Source organism: Haliotis cracherodii, unplaced genomic scaffold (assembly GCF_022045235.1).
Source record: "Haliotis cracherodii isolate W230 unplaced genomic scaffold, xgHalCrac1.p SCAF_6, whole genome shotgun sequence".
In the NCBI taxonomy this organism is placed as follows: domain Eukaryota; kingdom Metazoa; phylum Mollusca; class Gastropoda; order Lepetellida; family Haliotidae; genus Haliotis; species Haliotis cracherodii.
Genome location: NW_027266319.1, coordinates 46,322,843 through 46,350,070, shown reverse-complemented (window position 1 = coordinate 46,350,070; position 27,228 = coordinate 46,322,843). Strand labels below are relative to the sequence as shown.

At 39.1% G+C, this 27,228-nt stretch overlaps 1 protein-coding gene across 3 annotated transcripts in view; it reads left to right on the top strand.

The window, feature by feature from the left end:
* LOC139445529 (dynamin-1-like protein) overlaps positions 1-25,774 on the top strand; it is a 91,765-nt gene extending 65,991 nt beyond the window's left edge. Inside the window, exons 12-15 of one of the 3 annotated variants that reach the window (XM_071226672.1) lie at positions 1,062-1,253; positions 7,118-7,175; positions 7,483-7,691; positions 17,579-25,774. In XM_071226672.1, the coding sequence (XP_071082773.1) occupies positions 1,062-1,253; positions 7,118-7,175; positions 7,483-7,691; positions 17,579-17,635 (516 nt within the window). In that variant the 3' untranslated portion in view covers positions 17,636-25,774. Of the gene's footprint in view, positions 1-1,058; positions 1,254-7,117; positions 7,176-7,482; positions 7,692-17,578 lie in introns of all 3 variants that reach the window. The other 2 variants (XM_071226671.1, XM_071226673.1) reach the window with 2 other exon arrangements.
* The last annotated feature ends 1,454 nt before the right edge of the window (positions 25,775-27,228 follow it).

Below are 27,228 nucleotides of genomic sequence, written 5' to 3'. Positions count from 1 at the left end.
CTTGAAAGTGACCCTGTCTTTAAACTTTTATAACAGAACATTGGTTTTGTTGAGTTCATATTTAAAAACAGGTAACTATTTGGCTTGAGTGATCATGACCGATGACTGGGTTGATTGCATCTCATGGAACACAAATGGCAAGTGTCGGTGCTCATGACATCAATCACTGGTTTGTCTGATTCCGACCTGGTTATTTACAGTTGCCATGATACAGCTGGAATATTGCTGTCTTTGCATCGCCTTTGACAATATTGTGCCACAAGGGCTGCAAAGGCAATTTTACAAAAAGTATAATTGACAATCTACGCAGCCTCTTATTAGTGTATCAGTGTTTAATTTACATACCATTTGGTTGTACAGAAACTTCTAACACTAATATCATATTCTTGATTACCCTGTTGAATGACCATCATTACCTTATGTAAATGGGGCGGTCGGGTAGCCTAGTGGTTAAAGCGTTCGCTCGTCACGCCGAAGACCCGGGTTCGATTCCCGACATGGGTACAATGTGTGAAGCCCATTTCTGGTGTCCCCCGCCGTTATATAGCTGGAATATTGAAAAAGCGGCGTAAAACCAAACTCACTTACTCACTTATGTAAATATTCCAGACAATTTAAGGTGAGCGACAGAGCCTTGTATCTGTTTGCTTCAGATTAATATTGGAAGCTTTTACAATTCAACTTGAAGTTATTGTCTTAAAAATAAAACTTAGACAACAGATTTCAGATAATATTGGGCAAATAGGGTGTGAAATGGAATAATCAAGTGGGGTAATTCTGATGAGACTACCTGAAAATTACAGCTACTGTATATGCCATTCTTCTTGGTTGCCTTCACTATTTATTTGTGAAACTCCAACTTTGTGCATATGTGTTTTGCATAGTGGTTCTATTTCAAAGAGGATTAAGATCATAGATAGTAGTATCCAAATATATATTTCTAATTAAATTTCATTCACAAATGAACTTCTCTTTGTAGTAGTGGTGAGGGTTGGAGTCAAAACCTGACATATTTATCTTAATGTAATGAAAATGATGCCATGATTTTCCTTTCGAAGCAGAGCGTTGCACTACAAGACAATATGAATGGTGGCACATGGAAGATATCTAACCTCATCAGGGGCAGTAGACTGGAGCTCTCAGCCGACAAACTGTCTGATCATGGGTCATCATCACTTCCAAGTAGTGGCCCTAATAGTGCAGTGCAATCACCAGCTCGCAATAGGAAGGGCATCAACCTGCTCCCTGAAGTGGTGTGTATATTGCAACAACTTCTTCTACGTAACACATCACACTCTCATGTACCTGCAGCAACATCCTCTACACACCCTTCACCACACTCTCATGTGCCCGCAGCAACATCCGCTACACACCTGTCATCACACTGATATAACTACAAAATCCTCTACACACCAGTTGCCAAACACTCTGATATAGCTATAACATCCTCTACACACCAGTCACCACACTCTCATGTAGCTACAACATCCTCTACACACCAGTCACCAAACACTCTGATGTAGCTATAACATCCTCTACACACCAGTCACCACACTCTCATGTAGCTACACCATCCTCTACACACCAGTCACCACACTCTCATGTAGCTACAACATCCTCTACACTCCAGTCACCACACTCTCATGTAGCTACAACATCCTCTACACACCAGTCACCACACTCTGATGTAGCTACAACATCCTCTACACTCCAGTCACCACACTCTGATGTAGCTACAACATCCTCTACACACCACTCACCAAACACTGTGATGTAGCTATAACATCCTCTACACTCCAGTCACCACACTCTGATGTAGCTATAACATCCTCTACACACCAGTCACCACACTCTGATTTAGCTATAACATCCTCTACAATCCAGTCACCACACTCTCATGTAGCTATAACATCCTCTACACTCCAGTCACCACACTCTCATGTAGCTACAACATCCTCTACACTCCAGTCACCAAACACTCTGATGTAGCTATAACATCCTCTACACTCCAGTCACCACACTCTCATGTAGCTACAACATCCTCTACACTCCAGTCACCACACTCTGATGTAGCTATAACATCCTCTACGCTCCAGTCACCACACTCTGATGTAGCTACAACATCCTCTACACACCACTCACCAAACACTCTGATGTAGCTATAACATCCTCTACACTCCAGTCACCACACTCTCATGTAGCTATAACATCCTCTACACACCAGTCACCACACTCTGATTTAGCTATAACATCCTCTACACTCCAGTCACCACACTCATGTGTAGCTATAACATCCTCTACACTCCAGTCACCACACTCTCATGTAGCTATAACATCCTCTACACCAGTCACCACACTCTCATGTAGCTATAACATCCTCTACACTCCAGTCACCACACTCTGATGTAGCTACAACATCCTCTACACACCAGTCACTACACTCTCATGTAGCTATAACATCCTCTACACTCCAGTCACCACACTCTGATGTAGCTATAACATCCTCTACACACCAGTCACCACACTCTCATGTAGCTACAACATCCTCTACACTCCAGTCACCAAACACTCTGATGTAGCTATAACATCCTCTACACACCAGTCACCACACTCTGATGTAGCTACAACATCCTCTACACTCGTCACCAAACACTCTGATGTAGCTATAACATCCTCTACACACCAGTCACCACACTCTGATGTAGCTACAACATCCTCTACACACCAGTCACCAAACACTCTGATGTAGCTATAACATCCTCTACACACCAGTGACCACACTCTGATGTAGCTACAACATCCTCTACACACCAGTCTCCAAACACTCTGATGTAGCTATAACATCCTCTACACACCAGTCACCACACTCTCATGTAGCTACAACATCCTCTACACTCCAGTCACCAAACACTCTGATGTAGCTATAACACCCTCTACACTCGTCACCAAACACTCTGATGTAGCTACAACATCGTCGCCAAACACTCTGATGTAGCTATAACATCCTCTACACTCCAGTCGCCAAACACTCTGATATAGCTATGACATCCTCTACACACCAGTCACCACATTCTCATGTAGCTACAACATCCTCTACACTCCAGTCACCAAACACTCTGATGTAGCTATAACACCCTCTACACTCGTCACCAAACACTCTGATGTAGCTACAACATCGTCGCCAAACACTCTGATGTAGCTATAACATCCTCTACACTCCAGTCGCCAAACACTCTGATATAGCTATGACATCCTCTACACACCAGTCACCACACTCTCATGTAGCTACAACATCGTTGCCAAACACTCTGATGTAGCTATAACATCCTCTACCCTCCAGTCACCACTCTCATGTAGCTACAACATCCTCTACACTCCAGTCACCAAACACTCTGATGTAGCTATAACACCCTCTACACTCGTCACCAAACACTCTGATGTAGCTACAACATCGTCGCCAAACACTCTGATGTAGCTATAACATCCTCTACACTCCAGTTGCCAAACACTCTGATGTAGCTATAACATCCTCTACCCTCCAGTCACCACACTTTCATGTAGCTACAACATCCTCTACACACCAGTCACCACACTCTGATGTAGCTATAACATCCTCTACACTCCAGTCACCACACTCTGATGTAGCTACAACATCCTCTACACTCCAGTCACCAAACACTCTGATGTAGCTATAACATCCTCTACACACCAGTCACCACACTCTGATGTAGCTACAACATCCTCTACACTCCAGTCACCAAACACTCTGATGTAGCTATAACATCCTCTACGCTCCAGTCACCAAACATTCTGATGTAGCTACAACATCCTCTACACTCCACTCACCAAACACTCTGATGTAGCTACAACATCCTCTACACACCAGTCACCACACTCTGATGTAGCTACAACATCCTCTACACTCCAGTCACCACACTCTGATGTAGCTACAACATCCTCTACACACCAGTCACCACACTCTGATGTAGCTACAACATCCTCTACACTCCAGTCACCAAACACTCTCATGTAGCTACAACATCCTCTACACACCAGTCACCACACTCTGATGTAGCTACAACATCCTCTACACTCCAGTCACCACACTCTCATGTAGCTACAACATCCTCTACACACCAGTCACAACACTCTCATGTAGCTACAACATCCTCTACACACCAGTCACCACACTCTGATTTAGCTACAACATCCTCTACACTCGTCACCAAACACTCTGATTTAGCTATAACATCCTCTACACACCAGTCACCAAACACTCTCATGTAGCTACAACATCCTCTACACTCCAGTCACCACACTCTAAGGTAGCTATAACATCCTCTACACACCAGTCACCACACTCTCATGTAGCTATAACATCCTCTACACTCCAGTCACCACACACTCTGATTTAGCTAAAACATCCTCTACACACCAGTCACCACACTCTCATGTAGCTACAACATCGTCGCCAAACACTCTGATGTAGCTATAACATCCTCTACACTCCAGTCGCCAAACACTCTGATATAGCTACAACAACATCCTCTACACATCAGTCATCACACACACTGATGTAGCTACAACATCCTCTACACACCAGTCATCACACACACTGATGTAGCTACAACATCCTCTACACACCAGTCATCACACACACTGATGTAGCTACAACATCCTCTACACAACAGTCATCACACACACTGATATAGCTACAACATCCTCTACACACCAGTCATCACACACACTGATGTAGCTACAACATCCTCTACACATCAGTCATCACACACACTGATGTAGCTACAACATCCTCTACACATCAGTCATCACACTCACTGATGTAGCTACAACATCCTCTACACACCAGTCATCACACACACTGATGTAGCTACAACATCCTCTACACAACAGTCATCACACACACTGATATAGCAACAACATCCTCTACACACTAGTCGCCAAACACTCTGATATGGCTACAACAACATCCTCTACACATTGGTCATCACACACACACTGATGTAGCTACAACATCCTCTACACACAAGTGTATATGGCAAAACCACCTCTGATTTTTTTAACTACAAGGCCTATGGATCTGAAACTCAACATGAATGATCCCAGCTATAATAGAATTCTGATGCGATTTTGTACATGGCTGCCACAGCATTTAGAAACCCATTTCTTTCTTACCATCACCATGGTCTTTTGATAGAGTGCCTGCCTGGAGAGCAGAAAGTCGATAGTTTGATCCCCGGCTACATAAAAAAAAAAAGACATTAAAAGATGGTACTTGTTGTTAAGTTGGATAAGAGTCAGTACGCAGTGTCAAACAATCATATATTTTCTAAATTACATCCTTTACACACTGCCATGTCCCAAGCAACCTTTGATGATTGTAAGATTTGACTTAATGGTTTGGCTGGTCAGACTGTAGTTATTGCATGATATCTTACCCTGGTGGCATGGATCATTGTTCATAATATCAATCGACCGCCTCCGTGGTCTAGTGGTAGAGCGTCCGCCCGGAGAGCGGAAGGTCCCGGGTTCGATCCCCTGCCGCGTCATACCAAAAGACGTTAAAAGATGGTACTTGTTGTTACCCTGTCTGGCGCTCGGCATAAAGGGGCTAAAACAAGGACTGGTCAGCTCGGAGTCAGTATACTTTGTCTGAGTGGGGTATTCATGTTAAACTGTGGCATGGTATCTCAGTGAGCTAGCACTATAAATCGGCATCAGTCCGGACTAGTACAAGCAGCAACACACACACGTGCATGCACGTCGCTATATAAGTGCAATAATCTTGGACGCGACGTTAAACCCAATTTCACCTCACCATAATATCAATCTCTGGAATGTCCTGTCCAGTCATGTACTGGTGTCCCCTGCCATGCTGGAATATTGGTAAAAGCGGCGTAAAACCATGCTCCCTCACTCACTCACTCACTCACTCACTCACCAGTCATGTAATTGGAATTTTGCTGAGTATGATATTCAACAACAAGACGAACAATAGACGACAACTATCAAGCTTTTTAAGCGGTTGTTGCTATCAGTTAGCTGGCCAGACTAATATTCCTTTGTGTCTTGAAGTCCATGAGTCAATAGTGACAGATATTATTTCTTTTGCGTGCTGTTTGTGCATATGATGCATGCCTTATCCCTAACTTCATTACATGTATGTCTCCTATCAAGATTTGGGTTAGAATTGATTTTCAGCAACCCATGCTTGTCGTAAGAGTTGACTGACTGGATCGGGTGGTCAGGCTCACTGACTTGCGTCAAGCATTTTATCATATCCCAACTGTGTAGATCGGTGTCCATGATGTCAATCACTGGATAGTCTGGTCCAGACTTGATTACTTAAAGACCTGATCATTGTATGCTTCTCATCAGAAAATTGCTTGTGACTATCTTCTGTTAACATACCTGTTCTTCTGTAAACATAGTTAATTATTAGATCACGTCATTGAAAGTCAAGTGTACTTAAGATGTGACGCATTGTCTGCTTGTCTCATCATTGATTAGCTGTTACATTGTTGCCATCTTCTCTGAAACTATTAAGCCTATGGAGCTGAAACTTTGTGTGAATGATCCCGGCTATGGTGTCTCACACAAATACCAATCCGACTTTTAACATGACCACCTTTATTTTCTTCATAGTTCAGGTGAGCTACAGAGCCTTGTAGCTCTATTTTTTAATAATTCACTGTCTGGAATAGTTAGGGCAAGAGCGAATGTAATTAAATATTTCAAGGCTTATTTTCAGTTATACTGTGTGTTAGGACCTTCCCACATATGCTTTGCACTTTTGAAGACTGATAGCTGTATTTCATGTCAAATCAGTCATACTGGATCAAAATGGTAATATAGTTTGTGCCATGTCTTTAAATTATGAAATAATTAATAGTTTCAAAGTTTATAGCTTTATTGTGTCAGCAGAGTCAGTCCAAACAGTAAATAAGTTGTGTGTTAGTACTTTGTAATGACTGCCAGTAGATTGTTTGTTAACAAGTCTGATGAAATTTCAAATGGCCACAAGCCATTATGAAATTGATAATAGGATCAAGCCTATTTGTAAAGCCATCACTTCTACAACAATATGTTTCTGTTGCAGCCTGAACAACCAGTTATGAAGCTTTCAACACGTGAACAGAGAGATTGCGAAGTCATAGGTAACATGCTGGCCATGGCCACTTACAAAGTGGATTTCCTTAGTGAAACAGGATGTAGTGGCTAATCATGTTGATGTACACACGATGCAGCCACTTACAAAGTGGATTTCTTTAGTGTAACAGGATGTAGTGGCTAATCATGTTGATGTACACACGATGCAGCCACTTACAAAGTGGATTTCCTTGGTGTAACAGGATGTAGTGGCTAATCATGTTGATGTACACACGATGCAGCCACTTACAAAGTGAATTTACTTTATGCCCCAGCGTAACATGATCATATTACATGTTCTGTTTGTCCTGACAGAGCGCCTCATCAAGTCCTACTTCCTGATAGTGCGTAAGAACACGCAAGACAGCATCCCGAAGGCCATCATGCACTTCCTGGTGAACCACGTGAAGGACAACCTTCAGTCTGAGCTGGTGTCACAGCTGTATAAGAAGGAGGAAGTAACTCTGCTGGAGGAGTCGGACCACATTGCTGCACGCAGGAAAGAGGCACAAGAAATGTTGCAGGTACATACTGCATGCCCATACTTATGTTTGTTTGTTTTGTTTGTTTGCTGTTTAATGCCTCACTCAGCAATATTCCAGCTTTATGATGGCGGTCTGTAAATAATTGAGCTTGGACAAGACAATCCAGTGATTGACATCATGAGCATCAATCCACGCAATTGGGATACAATGACATGCATCAACCAAGTCAGCTAGCCTGACCACCCAATCCTGTTAGTCACCTCTTACGACAAGCACAGTTGCCTGTTACGGCAAGCATGGGTTGCTGAAGACCTCTTCTACCCCGGATCTGCACGGGTTGCTCATAGTTATGATTAAGTTTATTACAGCAAGACATGTGAAGTTATGTACAGTCAATGTTTCCAGAATTGGAATACAATACATTGCCTCTATTACATCATTGTCGTAAATCCTGGATTTTTGCTGTCATCAGAGAATAAAATGTTACGATTTTCAACAGAAGTCCTCTTCACTGCCAGATATATATCCTCTAAGTTTTTACTTATCCTGCATTACTCCTTAATGCATTCACTGCTTACCTTACGACAACTAGAAGGACAGCGCAACTGTGAAGGTCCTGGGTGAAGAAATAAAGTTGTTGTTCTCAAGTCCCAATTACTGACCTTCCGTCGCTGTCCTGTGAACTTGATGACACCTAAGGTCATCTTCACATCACTGCTTGTCGCAGCACAGCAAAGACGTGTCCCAGCGGAGCTCTCCTTTTGGATTAATTTAGACCTTCAGTTTTCGTCTACAATCCTAAAATTGATCTGCAATGGGTTATGTATTCTTTTCATATTACTTTCACCATGTGTAGTTTTATGTGAATAAATTAGGTGTGAAAAGCCTCTTGTCTTTTTTCCCGCCACATATTTGTTGTTCGCCGCCATTTTGAATTGTGTTACAATTGTTTGCCTAGCAAGGTAGTCATATTGTTTACAATTCTCAGCTACGTATGTATAACATATTCTTATGTTCTTCAAAACTACTAGCTTTGGCGTAACAGTGAGTTGCATATATATGAATTATTGTATACATTTTCAACTCGTTAAAAATATGTTTGCCGATAGATTAATATCAAATCTACGTCTTCCATTCCCGCTTCATCAACAATTTTTTTATTTGCGTACCTATGTTTGCGCGATTGTACTAATTGTCGTGGAAAAAATCTTACCAAGATTATCATCCATGTCGTTTGGCTTACACGCATATGTGTTTGCCAAAATCTAAATAGCTTTGGTTTACATTGAGTTGCGTATATAAAAATATTGTATACCCTTGCAACTCATATTTTTGCCGATAGATTATTGCTCAATTCTACGGCATTCATCCAGTACCATTTCTTCAATAATGGTTTAATTGCGTAACTTATGTTTGTGTGTTGTATATATTGTCATGGAAAAAATTGCCCAAAGATGTTTATCCACGTTCCTCGGCATGCACGTAGATGTACTCGCCAAATTCTAATTGTAATTTTTGTGTAAATCTCTCTCCAACGAGTTTTACAATATAAAAGCAGGTTACTGACTATCATATTTTGCAGTAATCCCCTCGTGAGATGAGAGGAATATCACAATCGCAGAATAGCGAAGGACATGGTTCGGTCATTACCACCAAGCCGTTATTATCGGCAGGTAATATGACGTCCGTAACTGACTGCAGAAGTACACCCTCCACCAAAATCAACAATACCGGAGGGTTTTGTGAGTATCGTAACTGCTCCTACAGCACCAGCGTCTCTAGATGCTATGATGGGGGTAGCACAGACGCAAGCCATGGTCCAGTCAAGACACTACGCACTGGAGCAGATCAGCGGCTTAGCACACGTACCCGATTGGGTAGCAGACCATCTCATGTCAGTAACGTTTGATTTGGAATATCCAGCATAGACATATTGTTGGTAAGAAGAGCTGTAGAGTTGATTCACAACCCAGTCTTTACACCGGGGTTTTATCCTCACATCTGCCTGGTACCCATGGAGGACCCAGACAAAGTGAGAATGATCCACAAGCTCTCTGTGTTCAACGAACGTTATCTGAAGCGTCCACATTATTGCCGCCTCACCACGTTGAGACCTCTCATAATCAACATCAGTATGTTTGATTCTTGATCAGTCACGACTATCCATCTCAACCGTAGACTCTTCAGGTCCAGTTCAATGTGGTTGACTACCAATGGGTAGTGTTTCCCATTTGACATGTCAGTGACCCTTTGGCTATTTACAGGAGTAATGAAGCCAATAACTGTGTATCTACACTTGACAAACACTTAGTTCAAGTCGTAGATGGAGGATGATCTCCTGTGTCATCAACACATATCAACGTAAGTACAGGGAATTCACCAGGCAGACGGCTACTATTTCTTTTTAACCCTCTTGGTGCCACGGGACCATATATGGTCCCTCACTTTTCACACCCGCATAGTGCCAGGGGACCATATATGGTCCCGAGAAAATGCCCTTTTTAAACTGTGAATTTTGATATTTAACACGGAGTGCTCAAAGTCAAAACTATAACCATCATCACCCCAATCATCTTAGCTTTAACATCGTGAAACTCATACTTTATACAATGCTACGGATTGCGAAATATGGCGAGATTAGTAAAGTGGATACCGCTCTTCTCGGCCTTTTTCTGCCATGTTTGAACACCAAGTGAACGACGGCGAATTTTGATTATGCACCAATGTCACATACACGTAAATATTTTCAGATAAAATCCTTGTTCATAAGAACAAATATGACCTGAGTGGTCAGAAAGACATATTTTTCCCAACTGTATACTTATTCACGTAAATACAATTCTGTTCACTCATTTATGAACAAGTTTATTTACACGTTTTGTATATTTTTATCGACTATCGGTAATGGCGGAATGGTCAGTACACATGAGAAAACGACAGTGTATATTTCCATTACATTTATGCCGTTCATTGAATGAATTTTTAACCATCATCACCCTAATCATCTCAACGTTAATATCGTGTAACTCATATTTTATGCAATGCTACGGATTGCGAAATATGGCGAGATTAGTAATGTGGTTACCGCGCTTCTCGATCTTTTACTGCCATGTTGAACTTCATGCGAATGAAGGCAATTTTTTATTATGCACCGTTGTCACATACACGTAACTATTATTATATCAGACAGCCAATTTGAAAAAGAAATCTGATCGGACTGGTCAGAAAGATTTACTAGTCCCCACTGTACAGTTATTGGCGTAAGAGTACTAACGTTTAGTCGGCCACGGAAGTTTTTTGTTCAAGTATTGCATATGTTTATCGACTGTGTGTCATGGCGATTTAGCACGGCGCTACATACAAACAAACAGTGCAGATTGTCTTTTTGTTTATGATGCTGATTTACAGAAAATATTCAAATCAATGAAAAGGAAAGATAGCTATAATCGTTAATATTAAGTTGGTATAGTGTATATTTATGGGCAGGAGGTTCATGATCAAAACCTAAACATTGAATGGCCAAGCCCGAAGTGATGAACAGTACACGTTCGCATCATAGCAGTGCCGCGGTTTCTTGTTTACAGGTTGTCCTACATACTTGCCCGATCAGACAAATAACTGCTACTTTTTTCATATGAAATGACTAAGAGTCATGTGTGATTGCTCAAACTAGCTGACCGTGTGAGTGACTTGCCCTAACTGTTTCACATTTTGTCGCAAATGGAGATTTTAAAAGTGTGGCCATGACATCTAACGTGAGTCGATGCCATATTGTAAACAAATTGTGTCAAGGTCGGTTCCACATGTGGTAGCTCGGCCCCCGTTTCTGTCAATGGTACACGCGATACAAACATAATGCAACTACTGAAAACATCAACATAACTTCTACAATGATGCCAGCAATACCTTTTTGCATTTGGGTTAACCGCTTATGGATACGATGTGTTGTAAAGTTCGATTTCGATTTGTTTTTCCTTTCATTGAAACTGTGATAATGGCGCTGTGATTGGTTTGCTGAAATAGTATTTTCCATGTGTCTAATGTACATGGTACATGCTGTGATTGTAGAAGATAATTGATAACCAATTGTGTATGCATATATATCATCAAATACACATTACTAATCTCTTCAGAAAATGGAATATATTATAGCTCGTTTTCAAACATTCTGCCATGGATATTAGATCAAAAATTAATATTAGATTTACAAATTATTTATGTACACTGTACTCTCGATTAACGTATGATAATCTATTGCAAGTCTTCAACTCTTATTTGATATGTCATCGGAAATGTCAGCAATGATTAAAATTAATTTTATTTCGTTACAATCTGCAATTTTATTCAAATAGGCTAATAGACGGTCGGTGATTTCCCGCCTCTGTGAATTTGTCGTCTGGACAGGTGCGCGTGATTTGACCTCGCGTGTTGTGACGTGGATGACGTCACATGAAACAGCTGATCTAATGTTGTGGCAGTATAATGGATACACATGGTTTCATTTTCCAAATAACAATATTCTCTTTGACTGAACTAGAAAGCATATCTAGTACATCACGATTGGAAAATGTATATGGCGACCGAGTGAATGAGACCGCATATCATTTGACGAACAGTGTTAGAATATTTGGTGCAGTTTTCTAATTTTGGTATGTTGACATGTGCTTTTCATATCTGTTTGAATGCTTGCTATTCCAAAAATATAATGTGCATTTAGTTGAGTACAGTGAGAAAGCTGTCAAAATGGATCCAATATTAAACAACCTAGATTTTTAACATTTTAGCTTCATCTATTGGAATCTCGAATGGTTCAATTTATAACATAAACAGTAAAAGTAATTAGATCTACTCACAATATATAGATAATCAATTTCTGAAAGACAAAAAGTTTTCAGTGTAAATGTGATTTCGTTTTGATGTTTTATATAGTTATATTTATGTCTTTTTTTCACTTTGCATTATCTAAATTACCAAATACTTCGACCAGTGACATAGTAGTAATTAGATTCTACTTTGTTTTGTATCCCAAGTATGAAATAGATATTTTTTTTAAATAAATGTTTGTCTAAGAGCAAAATCAATGCATTCTTGTGGGTTTTTTTTCACCATTTTAATTTGTATATCTTCCCTCCAAGCTGTAGTTTAGCTAGGCCAAAATTAAGGGGAAAAAAGGAGAGACATAATAAACCATTTTTATTAAAGATTTTGCTGGTTAAATTTTCGAAGTTCAATACCAAGAATATATTTTCCCTTTTATGACAAATAATTCCATTACTTTCACTGACCTACGATCATTATCTATTTCAAACTTTTCCTTTAGTAGAATGGGATGGAATGGGAAACTAGTGGAAATAAACTATCACGTATGTCCTTATATGTACATGTACATATATACCTGGCTAGGTGTAAATACACTTCTAAAGTCGTATTTATAAATTAAATGAATAAATGAAAGAAAAAGTGGTATTTCATGGACTGGCCATACAAGTATATTTTGAGCAAAGGTCAAAGTTAGGCAGCCAAGTGCGAAATACGAGCTGATACGAGGATGTATGTTTTTTGGTGGCCATAGTGAAACAATGACATATGACGACCGAGTTGCGAGTAATCGAAAAAAGTTTTGTTGAATAGATTTGCTGCCCATGAAAACGTTTCAACAATTTTGATTGAATCTACATGTACTTACTCTTGGGTGGTGTAACGTTAGTATAATCTTGTTAATTATTAAGAAATATTAATGATGCCCGATATTGAGCGATGTCAATTTGAGTATTGTTAGGGCTGTTTAGCCAGTTTTCACATTTTCTCCTTTGAAAATGTACGATGTCAGTTACCCCGAAGTTGTTTTTATAACTAATAAAAGAGCACGGTCACTGAAACATACATGGACGTAACCGGGATTTCTTCAAGATATACATTCCAAACTGTCATTCGTTTTGTGACATAATCTTTGAAACAGTCTGCGTATGAATTAATTACGACCACTTCCGTCAATTTTGTTTTGACGTCAAAAACACGCACTATTTCATCGGGATTTTTTATCGGTAAATATAACTCACGGAAAATTCTCAGTGAATGTGTACTTCAACATAAATATCATATGTCTATCACTGTTAGGACATGTACTTGCCAATGATATGAATTATTGGTCATTTAGATTTCAAACAAGGGCGCTTACTTGACTTTGCTTGCCATATTCAGGTGCGTCCATATTACGATTAATGTGGAAAATTAGGAAACTTATAATCCCAGCACTTTTATCGATGGCTGGGCAGTGCATAGATCTTTTGGATTTGGTGACTTTAGATACTGTTGGAAAGACAATCAACTCGAGTTGCATGTTATACAATTTGGTTACACTGTGTGAAGAAATAAAGACGTTGCAACACTTTTGATACAATGTATACGTTTTTGTAACCGCAACGTCAGCACAGTGCGGCACTGAGCGGTTTGCAGGCTGACTGACGTCCAGGCACCATGAGGGTTAACTGGGATGGATAATCAACGAGGCAAAGTCGGGAGTTATCTCCTTCCTATTGGCTTCAGTTCATAGGAGTCCTGTTCCAGAAAGACCAGGATCCACTATCTGTACAAAGGGACAGATGACACAAGTTTCTATGTCTGTTGTCATCTGCTCTACACCAACAGGGGCGGTCGGGTAGCCTAGTGGTTTAAGCGTTAGTTCATCACGCCGAAGACCCGGGTTCGATTCCCGACATGGGCACAATGTGTGAAGCCCATTTCTGGTGTCCCCCGCCGTGATATTGCTGGAATATTGCTAAAAGCGGCGTAAAACAATACTCACTCACTCACTCTACACCAACCACACACGCTTCACCAGTGGCAAGTGTTGCTAGGGTTAATCACCTTGGCAGAGGACTCAACTAGCATGGGCCACTTACAACTGCAACCAATTCATTTTTTCCTGAACCCTTACATCAGGAGTCAGATCCACTCAAGGAATCACTCGACCGGTTAAACTAGGGCCTTACCTCAATTGGTGGCGTTGAATGTCTTCGGAGTCTCTTTATTTGGGTTTTCCCTGAATATACACCTGTTAGTGGACGTCCCCCTTCAGGGGGGGGAGTGTTCACTTACAAGACCAGATAACCTCAGGGCTATGGTCTGGCGCTCAGTGAAAGTGGCACATAAACAACTTGGAGTTGGAAGCTTTAATTGTGGCCATATCACATTGGCAGAATCAACTACAGTTAGCCCAACTCGCAATATTCACAGACAACAGCACTGCGGTGTGGTGCCTGCGCAATCAGGGAACAACACACTCCCACTTCTACTTCATAAGACATTCAGATTTTTTCATCTAGTTGATCGGCTGCAACTACAGTTCATAGTTCAGCACATCCCCGGATGTCGAAACATACTGGCAGACACCTTATCACATCCAGACAGGGTGACTCCCACCGAGTGGAAACTTCTCACAGAAGCATTCCAGTTACTGCTTCAGAATTTCAGGCAACCAAACATTGACTTGTTTCTTACTTGCCTAGACCACCAACTCATGACGTATATCTCCCCGTTATCGGATCCGCAGACTTGGGCAGTGGACGAGTTCAGTATCCCTTGGGAAGGGCTAAAAGCATACACTTTTATGCCACCAGTTTTACTTCCCAAGGTGATACAGGGGATCAAAGAGACAAGGTATCTTGCTCTCACATTGGTCGCGCCCTGAAGACTGGTGAGAGGGTAGTTTGTCGAGCTCAGAAAAATCTATCTGAAGATGATCCACTACCTCTCCCTTAGTGGACCAACCAACTCATCCACCCTCACAGCAAATAGCCTCACCTTACGTCTGCACGCATGGTTCATCTTTAAAAGGCGTTTAAGTGCGAAGGGTTATTTCGACACGGGAAGCAAAGCTAAAGCTTTAGTTCATCTTTCCCTTCCCAGAGGACTATATGATGACAAGTGGGGATCATTTGAGACTTTTTGCACGGCAAAAGAATCAAGACACTACGATTGCGTCACAACAATTCCTAGCGGAATACCTCCTACATTTGCGTACCCAAAGACACTTGGAAGGTTGCACCATTACTACATAATTGGCTGCACTTAACTCAGTGTTGGCTGTTCCGGAAAATCACAAGGTGATTAAGGTCAAGGAACTACAGGCCCTATTACGCTCATTCAGGCTTGAGGATCAGAAGGCCAAGTTCCGCCCACCTGCTTTGGACTTGAACGTGGTACTTCGAGGTTTGTGAAGGCCCCCTTGGAGCCCCTCTGTGCATCTTCATTTTATGACCTCACCAAGAAAACAATGGTTTCTCTTGGCATTAGCAACGGCAGCACGGGTGAGCGAACTACATGTGATCGACACCACCCAGATCCGTTTTGAGCATGGGACGCACGGAGCGGTACATCTCAGGTTATGCTTGGATTTTATTACTAAAATCTACTACCAGGCCAACCTGACCGTCCTTCACCATCCCACCAATATCGACTGTTGTGGGAGCCGTACATGAAGGTGAATTTCGTCTGGGCTCGGTGCGAGTTTTCATTGCCACTCTAAGACTAGGCATGGTTCAAGGAAGCGGTTATTTATACTCGTGTTTGATACGTCCACGACCAAAGTCAGTCGCAAACACCATATCTCTATGGTTACACAGAGTTATCCTTCAGGCCTCCGAGATCGCCAAACAGAATCCACCGAGAGCGAATTACCATCACGATACCAGGGTGTTAGCCTTAGCATGGCTCAATACAGCAATTGTTTTATTGGAACAATCACGGAAGGATTTCGTCACAGGTTTTTGTTAGTCATTATCTTCGCGTTGTGGCTCTCGAGGATGTCGAGGGCGTGCGAAGTTTGGCCCTCTGGTTGTAACCCAGCAGGTTACCAATCCCTGACACAAATAATGAACTCGCCCTATACAGAGCCAGCCTACTTCCACGTGCAGTCACTCAGTGGAAGAATATTAGACAATCTTGTTTGTCAACGACGGCTCTGTAAGTAAGTAAAGTATTAGCAGATTAGCTATTATTTTCTTTATTACTAAATGAGTATTGGGAATTTCTCTTTATTTGCTATGTTCGATCATTTTGATTTTTGAACAGCCCTTGTTGAAGTGTTCAATATCTGCCCCTATTTGCCACTTGTCTCAACAACAAATTTCCAGTGATTATTCATATCTTGCAAAACGTCTTCAGATTAAGACCACAGTTGCAAGATGGCTGAAGACCAATATGACAGAAAGCTACCATCACACGCAACCTTCTACTCCAGTGTTAGGATCCTGCAAACCCAACAATGAGGGCCTTATCAAACTGCTCATCATGTGGCTCAATAAGATAATATTTTGATCTTTGCAACCAGCAGTAGAGCAGATCATAGGTTAACGACTGGACTAGCATTAGTAAATCTGCTAGTGATCTACTATGCAATGAAAGTTATCTCAGCACCGAGTGACGTCATAACCAGAAGGGATGTCATTGGAAGAGATCACCCACAGAAAGTGGGAAAGAACAACATTTGACCCAAAAATGACATCATAATCACCGGATGTGACATCATAGAAATACCAATATGATGGTAATTTAGTGGAAGTTATCATGTATTTTGCATTTTATCTAAAGTTTCTCTGTTTTCACCATTTAGGTGATTTTAACAACACTGCCGTCAGTTATCTTGGATTACTAGATGTTCCCCTGGTTAATTCTTGCATTGATGTAATAGAGGTGATGTTTTGTTGTCTTACATATGTGCAGAAGCACAGGAAGAAGGATAGAGGACATATATAGGCACAAGTTAGAGGATAGCCTGCAGTGAACAGGACTTCTGTTGAACATCTGAAGATTTTGTTGTGTGATGACAGCCAATATACATGTAAAGGATTTCAAGCAATGAGGTACTGGAGGAAGTATTCTTTGAATTATAAACGGTGATTACTATTGTTTGATTTTTGTTTCAGGCACTACAGAGATCTAGTCATATAATAGGAGAAATACGAGAAATACATTTATGGTGATAATTGTGAGCTTGGCAGGAGAGACTGTACTAGAATACACCACTGTCATACAGCTACACTCACAGCATTGATGCAGGTGCTGCTGCTGTTGTGTCGGGTTGTCACATGCTGTGTACTGGGGAAAACATGTAAGGATGTGATCGGACTTGATTCAGCTGTGTTGGTCAGAGGGAGCATATGGATGCAGCCAAGCTTTGTGCAACATTTCAAATTACATACAATTGTGCAACATGTACTTCATTTGTGGCTGCGATTTCATTCACATTTATATTACAATCCAATTATCATTTTACTGGTATTAGATTATGGTATACCCATAATGATCAGCAATTTTAAAAATGGAATTTGCAATCATTTAGTAAAGTTACAAGAGGAATGCTTTTGAAACTTGTTGAATACAAATGTAATTCAGCCACACCAACATTAAAATTTCTTTAGTTGCTGAGCTTTCTTGAACATTTACTCTTTCTCACATTTCATTCAAGTGGAATTGGGAAAGTCTGTGGAGAAATGTCAGTAATAGTTTTCATATTGAAATTCTTCTTTCATTCATGTTTTGCAAGCTGCACCTCAACAGCTGTTTATTGTTGGAGTAGGAAGTTGGTGGAAGGATAATTCAGAATGAGGTTACTTTCATTATTGTAAATTGCTAATGAGCTGATGGTTTTCTCAAGGATGTGTGTTTCTATGTACACTGAAGTTCCAAGTGGGATCATCTCCATGTACAAGAAGAGATCATCTGAGAACACTGAAAGCCCACATGGCACAATGGAAAGCCAATTCTAGAACACACTCTTATAGCTGAACTCAACATTAGTCACTGTATGGTGAGCTCATATATGCCACTTCAATATGTACTGGATGCTATAATGACTGTTTGGAAATCTTTCTTTATTTGAAATCATAAAATCCATACACTCTTGCTAATATGACTGAGAAGTTAGACACTTTTCCAGCATAACAGTAATGTTAAAATATTGTTAAATTATGTTTACAGAGTTTTAGCACTTATTATTACTGAGTTGAATCAGGTGTGAATAGTAGTTGTTCAGGTCAGTTTCATGACAATTTGTTGAGCTGTGGTTACCAGGTACGTACTGGTAATCACTTTCATGTATTCATTTGCCAGTTATGCATCCAAGACATATTGATACTATTGACCATGATCTTTGTTTCATTCATTGTGTTAGAATCCACGAAGTAATTTTTTTAATGAAAAGTCAATCTACATGATTGTTTCTGATGAGGAAAATATGCAATATGAAGATGAATGGTGTTCAGGTGTGGTAGATACAGGCTCAGGAAGACAAAGGCATGAAGACAGGCTATATTCATTTGGACATTCATTACATTTCTGTGAATGATAAGATGTCCATTGTGTTAGATATGATATATTTCAAATAAAGATACATTTTATCCAGTACATGATTGCTTGTTTAACAGTCGTGTTTGATGTTTATCTGCAGATTTCTTAATGTTCAATCTCACTTGTACAGACTTTATTAATTTTACTCAATAAATATTTGATGTTGCCAATCCAAAGAAAAATTCGTGATATACCAGATGTTTAATATTACCTTGGAAAATTCCAAATAGGAAAAGGTTTGATGTTAGATGTTGTCAAGACAAGATTCTTCATGATTAGGTTTATACTATTAATCAGTATGCATCCAGGGAGGTTAGAAGTGAAATGGTTTCATAGAGGTTTTGTGATAAACAACTAACTTCTGAAAACCAAGAAAAGTAGTTTATTTGGGGAGCTGTTGATTGTAGCAGGTAGAAACATTGAACATTCTTGTTTTGTTATGTCCTTCTGATTATTTTGGAGAGAGAGTCTGTAGTGTGTTGCACCTAACATCTGTACATTGATAGCAGGCAGTTGACGACTGGTTAGCATGTGTACAGGAATGAAGAGAAGCCACACCATGACCAGAGCCCATGAAAATGTTTTATGATAGTGCAAGCCTTCTAAATGAGACAGCAGGTGAAATCATATCCTGTTTGTGTGGCATGGCATCATCTGTTAACTTATTCTCCTCAGAAACCCCTGCTAAAGATGCTGAAATTTCACATGCATGTACCCACATACTTTTGTGTGATATTAGGAATTTTGAGCTTTACATTATTACATTATTACCAAGCCCCCTAAATTCTCTCATTAATTCTCGTAATAATCTTCTCCTGTGAATCCTCTGTACTGATGAAGCTGAAAATGTGCATGGATCCCCCCCACGACGACATTTTTTGTTTAAATCCTTGTCATTTAATCAAAAATATTGACGAAATCAAAATATCAGAAAAGGAGGTTTAATCTTTTTCTGAAACACCATTGGATGTAGAAATCTTACACTGTGTCTAAATCATAATTATTATGAGAAGCTTACTGGCTGACTAGATACAATTAAACAACCACCTATATGGTGTCTGCTTAATGTGTTGCTCGAATTTAAGCTCTGCTGCTGCTGCCAACACAATAGGTTTCCTCAACCACATGCCAATGTACATACTGGTATGTTCGGCACTTCATATCTGATATACTTCCTATGTACTTTTATAACATTTGACAGGATCGGAGTTAAATTCAAGGTCACTATGAACTCGGAATAATAAAAGATTGTGTAAATGACAACATGAGTATTTAAGGAAACTTGGTGCACATGATCCTGAAGTCAGTATCTCCTTCCTGTGAACTCTATATAAGGTCAAGGTCATGGTCATGGTCACAAGAGGTCAAATTATGAAAACATATGGTGAAAATTTTGGATTCATTCTTGACAAATCACACAAACATATTCCAATCATTTGTGATATACACTCAATAATTAACTCAATACCTATCACTTTGAAAGTATGTGAATGAAATGGAGATTTTCAGATTTGTAATACCACCTAAGTTTGCAACAAGTGATTGGATGACATTGAAAGTCAAGGTCATACAGTGTGAGTTGGGCAGCCAAAAGCTTGTGTACAAGATAACTTGAGAATTTATTATTGGAATTTAATGAAACTTTAAGTACATGATCTCCAGACAGTTCAAGGTTGAGATTGAAAGTCAATGCAATAGGCATGAAACTTAGTTTCAACTATTTGCTGCATTGGCTGTGTGTTTTCAAAAACTGGAAGTGTTGTTATTATTCTTGAAGTGCTTATGACCTTGTTATCAAGGTAGCTAGATTGAGGTATAAGCCCTTCTGCTTGAAAGTTGTTCTTATTTGGTGTGTGAGCAACTGTCACCTGATGTCACTATCAAAATGGTTCATTATACATGTTTCTGATGGGAAAGTGTTGGCACATTCAGGAAAAGGTGGATTGTGCTACTTCTGTTTTAGAATATTATGCAATCTAATTTTTCTAGTGATGAATATTTTCAATTCATTAAAGTATTTCAGCATTATTGTTGAAGTCTCTAAAATGCTGACTTGCAATAAAAATCAAAGTAGATGAAAGTTTTAAGAGCACAATGCCCTATTCAACATTTCATCTAATTATCTAAATAGATGGAGTTGCAATGGCAGAAAGTAAATTTTTCTCATAATTTGGTTGCCAAGGACACAAAATTTGACTAAAATGTATTCTCAAGAACCACAAAGCGTAGAAAGCTGAGACTGTATTGTCTGTAATTAGATTCAACAATGTTCAAGGCATCATGATCATCAACTGTAGGTGATGTTGTGGGGTAAACAATCTGAAAGTTATTGCACCAAGTGTTTTAAAATGATGTTGACAAAAACATTGAAGAATTTTATTCAACAACTTGTTTTCAGAAATCTTAAAGCTTTGAATGGAAACATTGATGATAAGGGCAGTGCATTATGTCCAGAGTATAAAGGTTAAGGGAACTAAATTATACTGCCCACAAATGTGTGGGGTCAATTGTCTCATGAAATATGTTAGGAAATATATCTTATGCTTTCATGGCCAAACTTGGTGTATGACATTTTATTTGAATATGACAAAAGACCAGGGGCAGTAATGTCTACGTTATGGTAATATTTGTCACAGATCTGAAGCTTTGCATCAAAATGGAAATTTTATCATTTATGAGATGTGAGAAATTGTTTTATAAAGCCATAAGAAAAGTGCATCTCCTCTCAAGGTGAGTAGAATTTTGTGTAAATGTAACTGCTGTGTATTGCAAAAATGTTTCGCAATATTACATATGACAGTCATTGTTATCCACAATCAGTTAATCAGCGTTTCTTTGGCTTATATTATTGATATACTGTGTCATTATTATATGAGTTGAGACTTTTGATGAGTACCCATTTTGTTGCACATTGTTTGTGTGGCATAACTAACTACTTGGCTGTTTAGATGGGATTGCCCACACACTCTGTAGCCTACTACGGACACAAGGGTGTGTGCAGTCTTGGAGGTATGAAATAAAGCAGTCACCTTTTACATGAACAACAAAGGTTTTGTACATGGCAGAATATATTAATACATGTTTTGTGTAAGTGTGTTTAGTCCTGTGTGGAGTGAGACTCAGTGAGTGTGTATTTCCAACATTTGTGTGTATTCTTGATATTATGTTATTGTACACTAGAATCTTGTGGTGCTGCTTTGGAAACATAGCAACGAAGGCACCTTGGTAACTGCATAAGGTAATCCATTTTAGGTATTTATTTATAAGTTCTGGTACTCGTTTGGAATTTAGCATATTGCAGCAAATGTGGTCAAGACATTTTTTCTGCATAATGATCGTTCTGGAGGAGATATGGTAGGATTTCGTTTGATTTCATTACATGTAAAAAGACTTGACTAACATGTAGCGCTTGTTGTAATCAAATGTGTGCACATATTTGCATAGATAGTTAATACTCATTTTGATGCTGTTGTTGAGAAATGGAATCAGGAACTCTGTGATCTATCACAAGGATTAGCATCAATATTAAAACAATAAATTTTCTAGAAGCCATGTATTCAAAGGAGTCATGATAAGTGTTTAAGTTCACCTGACAAAGTCAAATGAGCTTTCTGTTATGACATGTTGTCTGTCTGGTTGTCCATTCATTGATCCAATGATCCCAGGTAAAGTGTCTCTAAAACATGCTTTGATTTTACAGGAAGATGGTATTACTTGAAAATGTTTTTGCCTCTGTATTCTTTTGACCTAGCTATGATGCTTGTTCTTCACTTACCCTTGTTTTTCTTAAATTAATTTATTTTCAACGTCTCCTGAAACCTCTGGGTTTTTTACGCTGATTTTGCGTGTTTATCATCCCAACACTGTCTTTATAAAATGTACTGAGAGAATTCATGGCAGCCTTATAGAAAAAGTCAATTTTAGGTCACTTGATATTAAGCGCCCTACTTGAAAAAGTGCCCTCTGACCAACTTCTAGAGCAATCTATAAGTAATCATTATAAGCACCCCTACTAAGACAGACAATTTACATGGCAGTCATTATTCCTTATGTATATTGTAGATTATTTACAGAAAACAGAAGTGTGAAAGGGAATATTATATCCTATTATTAATTTTGACCTCTGCACTTTGACCATGCAACTAAGTTCTCTTAAAATGTAATTCTTTGCAGTGTTAACATCATTTGTTTTAGAACGACATAACCAATGAAGCTGAAATTTTATGTACTTATTCCCACGAATGATGACACCCCAAATTGTTAGTTTAATCCTATTTTATTCATAAATGGAAAAAAATTAGGAACAAATCGTCACCTTTATTTGTTCTCCCCAATGTTTTCAACAAGTCAAACAAACCCTTTTTATGACCATTACATAGTGATTTGTTCAAAATGTAATGAAATTTGGTATACGTGAAATGTATGAGTGGCTCTCACCACATGTTTCATTTTGGGGGATTTTGTTCTTGTTTGACCATGCTCTCAAGTTCTCTCAAAATGCATAATTGCCTCAGTAGACTTCTTGTTTGATGAAATTGCCATGAAATTTTGGCATGTATGTTTCTCCTTTATATGATGACAGCTTATTTTGTACAGTTATACTTTAGTGTCTGTAAGTAAAATTTTTGCAGGATTTTTTTTGAAGAATATCAATTGTGACAGCAACTTTTGTTTTGTGGCTATCTTTGCTCTTTAAACTATTGACATTATGTCCAAGAGAGCTTTAGTGCACTACATTATCCATGTATTCAGGCTTCTCTTCATGTCATTATGATCATTTTGTTTGTTGCTTAACACCGCACTCAACAATATTCCAGCTACATGATGGTGGTCTGTAAATATTCGAGTTGGGACAGGACAAGCCAATGATTGATAGCATGAGCATCAATCTACACAATTTGGAAAGTCATCGAGCCTGAGCACCCAATCCCTTTAGTCGCCTATAATGACAAGCATGGGTTGCTGAAGACCAGTTCACCAGATCTTCACGAGTCATGATATTTTGGAATAACTTATACATGTCATATGTTTATGGCATATTTTCATTTTTGAACGAGCTACAGTCTTTGACTTTCCTGTGTTTTACAGAATAGCATATTTAACCATCACACGCTGCAGTTGGTGTAGTTTTAATGGATTTCAACATGTCTTCAGAAACTTAGGGTCATTAAAACACAGCTGTCCTACTGAAAAAGTAATATTTGCCCATTGTTAAGCTATTTCTCTGCATATATCATTATTATGTTTGATAATCAGTAGTTATGTTGTATGACATATGACACTTTTGTTTGTGCGTTTTTTGCTGTCACAAATTGTGCCCTTGATATACTGCAATAGCCGCCATTTCCTTTGGTAGTCCTGATGAACATGTTGTGGTCCTCTGCCCTTTATACATTTTCTATTATCAGATTTAATGAACATGCTTGGAGGATGTTTAATGGAGACTTTTGTTATTTATTTAACATATCATTCTTTGCATTTCTTGATGTAATATAAAATTCTTGAAATATTCAGGTGAGCTGCAGAGCTTTGAGGATTTTTTGTTCTTAGGTTTGTTTCTTTCTATGTATAGATATTTTCCAGAAAATCAAATATTTTAATCTAAAATGACTGATGTATGTTTATGAAAACCATGGGGTTATCCAGCTAGATAAACCAGAATGTGATTAAGGAGATAAATATACAGTAAACTATGTTTATAACGAACACGCTTTTAACGAACTGGCGGATATAACAAACTGTTCTTTTGGCCCAAGCCATTTGCTGTATATATGCTTATAACGATTTACAGTTATAATGAACTAAAATTTGTGGTCCCTTTGAGTTCGTTATAACCGTAGTTTACTGTAGTGTGTTTTCCGCGTAGAGATTTTGACAGAGATTCAAGACATGATAAAAAAATGTTAGAATTCAAAACCTCACGTTATTGTGAACATTTCAAGGTGTCAGATGTACATTTGTAACCTCTACATTGAAAACACAATATGTTTATTTCCATTCAACCATGACAAAATGACAAAAGAAACATAATCTCTTGGGTTATAACATACTTGATGAGTGATGAGGCATGGGTTGAGCCTAATATCTACAGTGGGTTGAAGGTGTGAAATCAGTGATCAGCGAAAGAAATGCTACTGACTATATACTTTCTTTAGTGTTTATGAGCAAAGATGTGGTCTTGTGTAGATTTATAACCACTAGCTGATAATCAGAATGCAGCATTTTACACAATCTCATTGAAGAGTGTATGATATCAGCCATCCTGACAATAGACTACTAGCAGGAGGTCTTTTGTAATTACTACAATACATAGATTCAGTATTACAACCAGTTTACAAATAACAGTAAATTTTCTTAAATTTTGACTTTGTTTAATGTGGGCCTTTGTTGAGGATGGAATGGAGAATATCAGTTTTATAGGAGATTGTGTGTTGATTGGGAGGGACTGGCTGCCAAGGATATACAAGCATGCAAAATACTGGTAACATACTACCACTCACTCTCTTTCCAATCAACAGTTCACATTGCTTGGAGTAAACCATGAAATGTAGCAGGCACTCTTCTGCACTCCTCATCCGTCGTTTGGGCTTGCTTTGAAAAGTGTTTTGTGTGCAGCCAGCGCCTCCAAAATCGTTTGCCTGAGGAGAATTAGTGCAGCCCTTCTATAGTGTAGTGCTTGTTGTAACCTGACCATTCCTTGTAGATACACACTAGAATAATTTAGAATTTTGTACATAAGTGTTTAATGTCTGCAATTAAAATGTCTTCTTGTTCTTGGTATTTGTGTTGTCTACTCCCAGTATACAGAACTGAGTAATGGGAAGGCTTCAAAATGTCAGAAAACCATCAGGCACGTGTGATATTTAGCTTACCTGACCAAAAGTGAGCCTGGTTGCCTGTCGGCTGTATGGGCCTGTCAGAAGACTAGCTGAAATGGGGCTTGCTTCTCCCCACCAGACCTGGATATTTTCTAGAGGTTCAAATTAAAATTTCATTTGTTTGCCACATTCAGTAATAGAAGAAACTGAACAGTTTTAGGTTTTGTAATTTGACCACTGCCACCTTTGATTTTTGTAATGTCTACTACACACAACTTCTAGGCATTAGATATTATTCTTACACGGACTACTTCAATATGGCTTATTAAATTCTTTTGGCACATATGAAAAGATTGTGGAAACTTTTTTTCTGATTGCTTGTCGTTTTTTAAAGATCTTGTTGTATTTATCATTGAACTTAATATAAACCTGGAAAGGGACCAAATTTATTTTGTTCAAAATAAGTCTTTAGGTCAGAATCAACATTCAGGTTTTTGTAAATTATATCTTTGTGAGTTTCTGAGTTATGGTTCTCAACAGGCATAAAGAGGGATATTATTTCACAACCCTTTCTTTGATTACATTTTTGTGAGACACTATTAGGCTAGCAAGCTATGTAAATGAATAGCTAAAATTATACCACTTTGATAGAACCAATACTCATAACATATACAACCACATTTGGTGTGAGATATGAGAAAGTGTCCAGCAAATTTCTGTAATTACGATAAAAATAAATGGATTAAAGAAAAGTAACACATTTGCCAGGTCTCTTCCTACACTCTTTAACTGCATGTTCTTGGTACAAAAAGAAACTACATGTGAAAAATATGAGGTGTTCAAATCCAATCAATATGAGCATCTAGGATGTAAACATGTCATGTTCCTTACAAGCAAACATTCCTACGGATCACCAACTGTCACACTGTTACTGTGTTGCACATTACCAACAAAACCATTTCTGCACGTGCATGTTCCTTAGGATTATGGAAAACATGCAGGCCGTCACCTGTCCGTGCTTTAGAAACCTGATAGAGGCCTAGATCAAAGTTCATCCAAAGGGTTCTGACAGGTGACATAATGCCACTTTTGTCACACGCTGAACGCCACCCAGCCATTAGAATGTTTGCAACAGGAAGAACACAACGGGAAGTTGCAATACGCCTCAACTGTCACAGAAACCACAGCTGCACTCATGCGTCAACATCAGCAACAGAATGATGTCGGAGATCGACCACGCTCTGTACGACCAGCGTTACGACCCTGGCACGGGACCGTTGAATACTGCTCACTCATTCGCGGAACCGGATGCAAATGGATGTGACGACATACAGAAAATTCTTTATAAGGAGGATCCATCCTAACACCATCAGAAAAAATGCTTATGTGCACGCAGACTGCGTTCCTGT